This window comes from Sinocyclocheilus grahami, unplaced genomic scaffold (assembly GCF_001515645.1).
Source record: "Sinocyclocheilus grahami isolate Dianchi unplaced genomic scaffold, SAMN03320097.WGS_v1.1 scaffold442.1, whole genome shotgun sequence".
In the NCBI taxonomy this organism is placed as follows: Eukaryota; Metazoa; Chordata; class Actinopteri; order Cypriniformes; family Cyprinidae; genus Sinocyclocheilus; species Sinocyclocheilus grahami.
The window spans coordinates 2,172,826-2,182,473 of NW_015505621.1; the positions used below are offsets into that span (position 1 = coordinate 2,172,826).

At 36.3% G+C, this 9,648-nt stretch overlaps 1 protein-coding gene across 2 annotated transcripts in view; it reads right to left on the reverse strand.

The window, feature by feature from the left end:
- The window catches only part of hcfc1b (host cell factor C1b), a 28,738-nt gene extending 20,959 nt beyond the window's left edge, over positions 1–7,779 (reverse strand). The window contains exons 1-6 of one of the 2 annotated variants that reach the window (XM_016234060.1): positions 7,648–7,779; positions 5,932–6,116; positions 4,084–4,232; positions 3,806–3,966; positions 3,505–3,713; positions 2,627–2,711 (exon numbers count right to left, since the gene is read on the reverse strand). In XM_016234060.1, the coding sequence (XP_016089546.1) occupies positions 2,627–2,711; positions 3,505–3,713; positions 3,806–3,966; positions 4,084–4,232; positions 5,932–6,106 (779 nt within the window). In that variant the 5' untranslated portion in view covers positions 6,107–6,116; positions 7,648–7,779. Of the gene's footprint in view, positions 1–2,626; positions 2,712–3,504; positions 3,714–3,805; positions 3,967–4,083; positions 4,233–5,931; positions 6,707–7,647 lie in introns of those variants that run through there. The other variant, XM_016234061.1, reaches the window with a different exon arrangement.
- Between the last annotated feature and the right edge of the window lie 1,869 nt (positions 7,780–9,648).

Sequence of the window (9,648 nt, forward strand, 5' to 3'; positions counted from 1 at the left end):
AGACACGTGAGCTTAACATAACGGTTAGCAGATCAATGAATGAGAGGGCCGCGTTACCAGAGTTGCCCATATACCACACCATGTTACAACACAGTAGGGCTATTGCAGACAGAAACAATACTGTACTACATCGATGTTTCCTGTCGGCTCAATTTTTGAGTGGACTTTGCTGTTCCGATGAGCATGAATGGTATATGAGTGGAGCACTCACATGGGCCGTGAGCGACTGAGCGGAGCGCACACGCATAGAGCGGGATAACGGATAATACGCAGAGCGTCACACCACGTGGAAGTGAATCCTGAGCGGTTAACTAATTTTCGGCAGCCAGAATTTCAGTGCATCTCTAATTATTGGCGACATCAGAAATGGATATTATATAATATCTGCTTTTTTGAACATTTTAGCAATTTAAAAATATTAAAAAATGATTTTTTACACGCCACCCCTGCTCTCGACAGTCGGCACCCCGGTTGGGAAACACTGAACTAGACAACTAATTAGGTCAACATGGTTCAACACATTTTACTTTTGTGATGTGAAATTATGAAAACTGTAGGGTTGCACTTAACTGTATCCACTTCCAAAAAAGAAAGACAAAGACTTCATTAAGACTTTGCCATTAAGACAAAGATTTGTTTTATTGGTAAAAAAAAAAAAAAGTGTTTTTTTTTTTAATGGTCAATGCGAAAACCTTTATTCAAGACTAAGTCGATAATATAAATATATATATATATATATATACATATACATAAAACCATTTAGCTACATTTAGTTACACTACTAAAGTTACTTACACTATTTAAGATAATAATGCTAATTTTGCTGCAATTAAATATATATTTTCCAAAATATTTACTGAAATAAATAATTTACAAATAAAGAAATTGTTAAATAGACGCATCTTTATGTAGGATACAACTTCATAACATCTAACAGCTGAATTTGCTATAGTTTGCAAAGTTTGTGGAATTAATAATTTACTAGATATAATGACTTATTAAATGCATTAAATGTGTATTAGCTAAATGTCGGCGCTATGAGAATGTATTAAATCACTAGCCTTTCTATTACTATTCAGTAACATTATTAAATATTACTAATAACAGAAAAAGCAAACACTATAATACTTTCATACACAGTTTAAGTGCTCTGTCTATTAATTTAATAGACAGAACTCATGAGGAAAGGCAGTAAACTACTGCTGAGGGAGAACAGGAGCTCCTTTCCATCTGTGATCAGGTGCATTTTCAGCACTGTCAAAATAAAAGCTTCTGACACTCATCAGACAAACAGAAAAACCTAAAATGCCAAATATCATAGAGGTCAACCACTAATTTGTTTCTTTGAAATAACATGGACAATAAGACTAGGAACTAGGGATGCGCCGATCCGATATTCATATCGGGTATTGGCTCCGATAGTGCCATTTTTCTCGGATCGGGTATCGATAAGAGAGAACCGATCCAAATCCGAGATTTTTTATTTTTGTTTTTTTTATCGATTGTGCGAATTATTCTGTGTTACTTCTGAAGCCATACGATAGCTTAATGTGAGCTACATATGAATATTTAAGTCCTTACATTAAAGTTCGTATTTCGCACGACTCGCCGTCGCTTTCTCTCACACGCGCAAAGCGCGAGAGTCTTACATCACATGCAGAATTGATGCACTACATGTAAACGATATACTTTGTTGTATTTTCCTGTCAAAATAACAGAGTTCCTTTGGAATTATTCAGCTTTTAAGAACTGCTGGGTTTTCCTGTAGTAGGCAGAACTAATGCACAAACGACAGTCTAATTGGCTGGTGCTCACCTATTATCGTCCCAGTTTTGATTTCAGCTAATCAGTTCGAGCAAACGCACACAACCTGATTAATATTCATGAATCCAGTAGCTCATTAATCCTTAGTGCGTTTTTATATTGTTCATATTAGTAGAATTCGTATAATAATAATAAAAATATCTTAGTGTTATTGTTCGTTTTTTCTACAGGAACACTGAATGACAAAAAAAAGCACCAGCACCAGTCCTAAGTTCATGGTTACCAAGTTTAATTCTAATTACTAAACTTCTATTATTAAATAATACTTGATTATCATATTATAATGCTTGACTGCTTGACTGACTGATATTAAGAGTGTACTTTCAGATATTTAACACTGATTTTTCTAGAGTAACTTTTGCTGCCGAATCATCCACTAACCTAGTTTATGATACATTTTTGTCATAGATTATAAATATACATAGGCCTATATTTTTTCATATTTGTTTATTTTATTTTTCTTTATAATGAAGTAGTCTGTATCTAGTAGATTGTGAAAGAATGATTATCTGTTCCACACACAGAGATATATAAATTCAACATTTATTTAAATGAGGGAAAAAAACTTCACTGGTATCGGATTGGAATCGGTATCGGCCAATACTGAACCCTAGGTATCGGAAGCGGTATCGGAAGCGAAAAAGGCGGATCGGAGCATCCCTACTAGGAATGTCAATAATGACTTCATGTCAACTTTAAATCTGCACAAAATAAACTGCACAATCATTTCCAAGCCTGAAGACAGTCAATGTTTAAATAAACACTGCATGTATAAAACGGGTTTGAGAAAGTTATAACTTACTTGTTGGTTATAGTGGTGGCAGAGTGGAGACTGCGGGGCAAAGGTGCCGCACCACTTATGGCAGGTTTGTTCCAGGTTAAAGTATCTACAAAACAAATCACAGTTCATGCACGTTTTTTAAAAGGGTCCTATTATGCTCTTTTACAAAGTCTTGATTTTGTTTTGGGGGTGTACTAGAACAGGCTCTCATACTAGGTTGTTCGAAAAACACATTCTTTTTCACATATTTTACATTATTACAACACCTCTCTCCCCAGTCTGGCATGAACGGCTCGAATAGTTCCTGTATCAAATGAAGGCCTGCCTTCTGAAATACGGAATGTGCTGTGATTGGTTATCTGGGCCAGTGTGTGCTGTGATTGGTTAGCTGGGCCAGTGTGATTGGCAGCACTCAGCGCCTGGTCGGGAAATGTCCTGCCCCTTACCATAGCCGCCTGCTGTGAGCTTCAGTGTAAATATTGCGTCAAAATCAAATCAATTTGAGCGTGATTTAAACCCGGATGATTGTAACCACTCTAAGTTCATCTGCCTTGGGAAAGCTAGCGTGTCTCCGACATAGTGATAACACTCGTTGCCTTCTCTAGTGCAGCTCAACCAGGTCTCGTCCCATTCGTCGATATTTGTGATATCACAAATCCCAGAAAATATGCGTTGAAGTCCAAACGAGTCGTTCGTTGTAGTTGTTGAAAAGTGATTTCTGTTAAATAAAATATCTCCTTTTGAAGTGGACTTTGAACTTTGCAGATATGTTTTATGTTCAAACAGCAACATTACAGACTAACTAAAGTTGAAAAAGTGAAAAAGCATAATAGGACCCCTTTAATGTTATAGCTTTGGCATTTCTTGAACAAATAGTTTAAGCCAATACTTTCTCTCACCTATGTCTAAAGTCCAGAGGTCCCCAAGACGGCAACCACTCATGCCGCCATAGATGATGAGACGAGACTTTTTGGACGTTTTCTCCGTGTAGACAACAGCAGTGTGGCTCTCCCGAGGAGGGGGAAGCACACCGTATGTAATGGGGATGTCCCAGCCTGCTACGTTAGACCCCGGGCGTAGCTCGAGAGTGTAAAGGTCATTCAGGTATCTGGAGTAGAAATGGAGAAACGATTTATTTGCAGATCTGCCGTTCAAACATTTATCAATTAGTTTGAGCATAAACTGTACAAGGCCTTGTACCTGGGAATATTGTTTTTGGGATCTTCACTGTCATTTGCCAGTCCACCAAACAAATAACATTTGTTTCCAACCAGGGAAAAGCTGTGGCCCAGACGAGGACATGGTGGTGGGCCATTCTTGGGGGCTTTGGGCTTCAAACGTTTCCACTCCCATCTACTGGCCTGTGTGAAGTATATGACAGAATTAATGAATTATGACAAATATAAGGGCTGATACTATGAAAAAACAACAGTCACTTCTATTGAGCTCAACCTTAAAGATGATGCTGAGAGACTTACCTGTAGTTCATAAAGATCGTTGCTATACTTTCCGTACTCAACCATGCCCCCGAACACAAGGAGTCTGGTGCCGTCGCACACAAATCCATATGCAGCACAGCCGGGAGGAATGTCACCCCGGACAGCAGGAATAAACCACTGATTGGTGGCTGTTGAGAAACATATAGTTGTGTCATTGTGGGTTTGGATGAATAAAGTTCTTTCAGTGCTGTGTTGCAATGCACCATGTTCTTTTATTCTGTGCAGAACAGGGTTATTATAGTTAACTGAAATCCTAAAAAAACATGTAGCTCAAAATAACTGAAAAAGTAGTTTATTTTAGGTAACTGGAAAATCAACCTCTCTCATTTCCATTTAGTTTAACTTCATGTACTAAAATGGATTATAAACATATAGTTTAAAATATTACGCTAATTCAAGTTTTTATGTTTTGTACATATTTATTAATTAGACGTAAATAACTTTAAAATTAATCAACAGAAAAAAATAATGTAAAAAATAAATAAACCTGTAAAATAAACATTTTTACTTTTTGATAGCAACTTTTTGATTCTGTAATCATACAGTATTTTTCACTAATAAAGAAATTGTTAAAAACATGGATTTTCATGCAGGCTACAAATACACACTTCAAAGGACCGAAAATTAGCTAGATTTTGTCTGTGGAATTAACTATTTATGTATGATATAAATGAGAAATGTTGCTTTGGCAATTAGTTGAAATACTATTAAAAATAACTAACAAAAATATTAATAAAACTACAGACAATACATAAACACAAATGACAACAATTACAAAAACTCAACATAAAAACTTGTTCAAAATGTAAACAAAAACTACAATACTATCTAGAGCAGATGCTTTAAAGGGGTCATATGATGCTTTTTTTAAAGATAATTATTTTGTGTATTTGGTGTAACAGAATATGCTCAATGATACTAAACTTATACTGAGATGAAATGAGCAAAATACAAATGTAGTGCATCTTTATATCACAATCTTAAAAATCAGCATATAGTGCAATACATATTAAAACAATGCTTTTTGGAGTGCATCTACTTCTTACAATTTAAAAAAATTCCTCAGGCCTTCCCACAACTTTGCAACATTACTTAAACCTCACTAAAGTTATCCACACCAGAAATACTGCGAATTACAACCTCTTCCATTCATCCTAGAAGTATTTACATGGCAATGCGGGAAATATAGTGGGCGGGGCCTGTGTGTTGTGATGCCGCAAGCGGCGTTCTTTTAACCCGCCTTTTCTCTTTGCATTTTCCTGACGTGCAGTTCCAGAGCTGTAGCGTTAGCTGGTTAGCTGACACTTCAACCCATAAACATCTTAACATAACACAACACAGATCAGCTCACAGTGCACCTAAATGCAACACCACATTCAGCAGATGATGCACTGAAATTAAGCGCGCTAAAGTTAACGTTAGTGCAAACACGCCGTGATTATGTGAGCTGAATTACACAGCCATGTGTTATTTTTGTGCACATTCTTTATGGCTAGTTAGCTTATGTAGCTGATCGCTTAAACAGATTTTGCGTAGCCGCTAACTGCGCTAATGCACCTGGCTAACCCTGTTTAAACAATTAGCCGAGAAATAGCTTAAGAAATAAGTTGTGTAAACTGCTATATATATATATACACACACAATGAATTATTTCACCAGTCAAGAGGCGTTTGTAATAAAATAAAAAAAGCAAATCTGACAACCAAGACGAGGCAGAAAAGACAGAATGTGGCTAGCAATAACATAGCGAGCTAACGTCTGCAGAAATAAAATGCAATTACATGCACAGATAACATCGCCTTAATTACTATATAATAAGATTCTCACCTGTATTATAGACGTGCAGCTCGTCCACAATGCCTTCATTCCCTCCGCCGAACACCACCATCAGCTCTTTAATGGCCACAGCTCGGTGTCCGTGTCTCGGGCGAGGAACCGGGCCAGACCAGCCCAAAACCCTCTTCCAGCGCGGCTGCAGAACCGAGGTCCCTGAAGAAGCCATGTCCACTTCTCTAGCGAGACACAAATCCCACGCACAGCGCTGATTTTAGTTTTAGCATTCGTGTGTCAAAAGCTCTGTGCTAACTGGATTAGCCCGCTAGTACTCTGTAGCTCCGCGCAAGCTAACTAGGTCACCGAAATGGGTTCGACTTCCACGCGTTTATTTATTTTATTTTTTTGGTCAAATGCTCTCCAAAATATACTAAAAGACTCACTCGGTTATAGTAAATATTAGCGTTTACGCGCGTCGGAAATCAAACGTATAGAGTGTGAAAAAAAAAAAATGTCGGCCGGTTAGCATGTTAGCCGCTCAAATCTACGCGAACCGCCATTTTAGCGGCAAAAGACGCTTTTCATCACGAGAAGAAAATACATAGACGCCGCCGCCGGCTGAGCAAACGCCAATTACCGGCGAAACGAAGGAAAGTAACTCCAACTACACAGAGTCACATGCAGATGGGCTCCTGCGCATTTTTTCTTAAATCTCCGTATAGCAAGCGAAAAAGCGTTTTTGGGTTAAATGTCTTTGGGAGAAAAAGAAAAGCGCTATGAAGATGTGTACGCCGCCATCTTGCAGAGGCTAGCTAAACGCTACGCTACCAGCACAAGCGCCTAGTTAGCTGCTAAGCGGCTAAGCTAACACACACACAAGCTAGTGCATAGAAATGGGCGGGGTGAAAAATAATGATGATGATAAATCATAATAGTAAACAGAAATGAGAGGTGGACCAATATAAATTAAGAAAATTCATCTAACACATACAAGGCAGTGAACCGTAATGTTGAGCGGGGAAAAAATAATTAAAATAAATACAAAAAAGGATAAGCTTTTATAGAAATGAGTATTACGGAAATCGTATTATAATACTAAATACGTCCGTTAAACCCCGCAGGTAAAATGTGTTAAAAGATTATAAAATGGACGCGTTTAAAGTCCGCGTTAAAACAAATGCAGATAACGTTAGAGGTTATTAGTGTAGCTTTATGTGGAATTGTCATGCCTCTCGTCTGGGTGCCGCCATCTTGATAAACAAACCAAACAATCCACCCTCTGGAGAAAACGCTTAAGTGCTTTTTTTTTAGTGATGCAAATGCATATGTATATTTCTAAACAAATACACAATAAAACTCTTCAAATACAGAATTATTTTCTTACAAAACAGCGCTGATTAGACTAAAAACAACGTGCATTGGCTGCTGTTAGCTATTAGCCGCATTAGCACACTAACGCTAGCTGAAATGTTCAATGAGATCCATTGGGCAGCCAGTTAGCTTCAATGCTAAATAGCTCATTACAACACTGCACATTCTACATACTCATTTGGCACAACAGAAAAAAAAATGTCACAGGTTTCATGTTTATTTACTGTTAAGATTGCAAGTGTGATTTTATTCGAGATGCACAGTTCAGTAAGTTGTTATTGTTTCGTCCCTGGCTTCTCGCTTAGCTTCCCTCGAGAAAAATGGCGGATGTACCGTTAGCCGTCACAGAGAGCGGCAACAAAACTCGGATTCTGTCATTGCCTGGCACCAAATACTTACTCGTTCCGATTCGTTAACTTAATTAAAAAATCACGAGGGAGGACTCAGAGAACGAATTCGACCCTGGGTGCGCCTTTCACTGTAGATATAGCTAACTCTACATCTTTTCATGCCGCCCAGGAAGCCGCCATCTTCTTGACAAGCGCTCGATAACTCTAGAGCGCGCGCAGCACCGCAATTTGTTTTTTTATTTTTTATTTAATTTATTATGCTTCCATAATATACCAGTGATAAACAAGATCACAATAAACCAGTAATAAATAAATAAATAAATAGAACAAATAAAACAAATCAAAAGTGGATTTTTACATTGGTTTATACATGCCCCAAAAACGAAATCAGTTTGAGAGCTTTCTTGTTTTCTAAAGATTTGCACACAATTTTAACCTCATTCATCCACTGGTTAAAGTTGGGTTTAGATTTAAACCATCTACATTTATGAATGAAAAACTTTCCAAGACAAAGCAAGAAATTAATAACAAAATCCAACTCTTTGTTTTCCAGACATAATACCAAACCTAATTAACTTCATCGACAACATCGCATTCTTACTGTATGCGCTCAAATATTTTCTGGGCAGATATGACTTATTGGTTTGGAAACAAGGGTTCAATCACGGCCTGCTTTTTTTCTGGAAACCATATGGTGCTTGGATGACAAAAGGCATGATGTTTTCATTTATGTAATGTTGATTCTTTATCCATAAAATGTGAGGGAAGACATAATTCAGTATTTTAACCCTTTAACTGTCACTCACATTGTTGAACATAGACGTGAAAGTGCACGATCCAAACGTAAATTTGTATAACTCATGAACGAAAACATGTTGTAACATGATATTGATGCACCGTTTTCATGGTAATGCAATGTTTGATTTTAAAATGGGGTTCAAAGGATGAATTTTGAGATTTTAAGTTTTCCTTTGATATATAATTTCTGATGATTTCTAAAGTGTGAGCGAGAAAAAGCGGCAACGAAGAAGACTTTTTTTTGACAAAGCTCAGAACTCCTGTTACGATGTAGATTTCTGAGGTGCACTCTTGACATAAATGAATCTATTACTTTTCCTACATCATTTTTTTACAAAAGCATTGGTAAATTATCTATTTAGGAGTCTTAGACCTTTCCAACGATATATAGTTTGTCATGATTAGATTAGGATTTAATTGTAATATCGTGAAATAAATTTAGGCGTCCCACAGAGGGGACGGGTGACAGTTAAAGGGTTAAATAAATGTTTTATGAAACTATAATTGAACTATATTTCGGGTCTGCAAATCTGCTGGAATGATAAGACGTTTGGAAGATGAATGAAAATAATTTTTCTCAGAAATAATGTTTTTCAGAAAAGGTTTTGTAAATAAAGTTATTGGAATGTTCTAAATTGAAAACTTTTTAATTGTAATTTATATTTTATTTTTAATTCTTCAATGAGTCTCCTTGGCGAAAAAAAAAGCACTTAACTTTACATTAGGGGTGGTGGAATTAATGGCACAATATTTCTGTCTTTCTTTCCCTTTGTTTAGATTATCATAGTTTTTAAACAATGTATATTTTTATGTTGGATTTTCCTATTTTCAGATTGAACGTTTGGGCTCTTATTGAAAAGTATCAAAATTAAAATATGAAGGCCTAGTAAAAAGTTTTTTCTTCATATAATACAAATATAAAAAGGTGGAAATTATGGTTTTTGTTAATGTAATCTTCATATAATACAAATATAAAAAGGTGGAAATATTTTAGCATTGATATATAAACATACAGTGGGTCTCCATTACAGAATATACACACAGAATTCATGTAAAGTATATTTGTATTATGTAACAGAATCTATGGTTAACATGGTCATTTCTCCTGTAACTCTTAACATGTTGTTAGAGACCACCATCTCCAATATTCATTATCTCTGCATGAAATAACTATCTGATAATCATAATGTAAATATTATATGCTTATTATTATATGCTTACAAAACACTCCACTGCCAATAAAAAAAAGAGT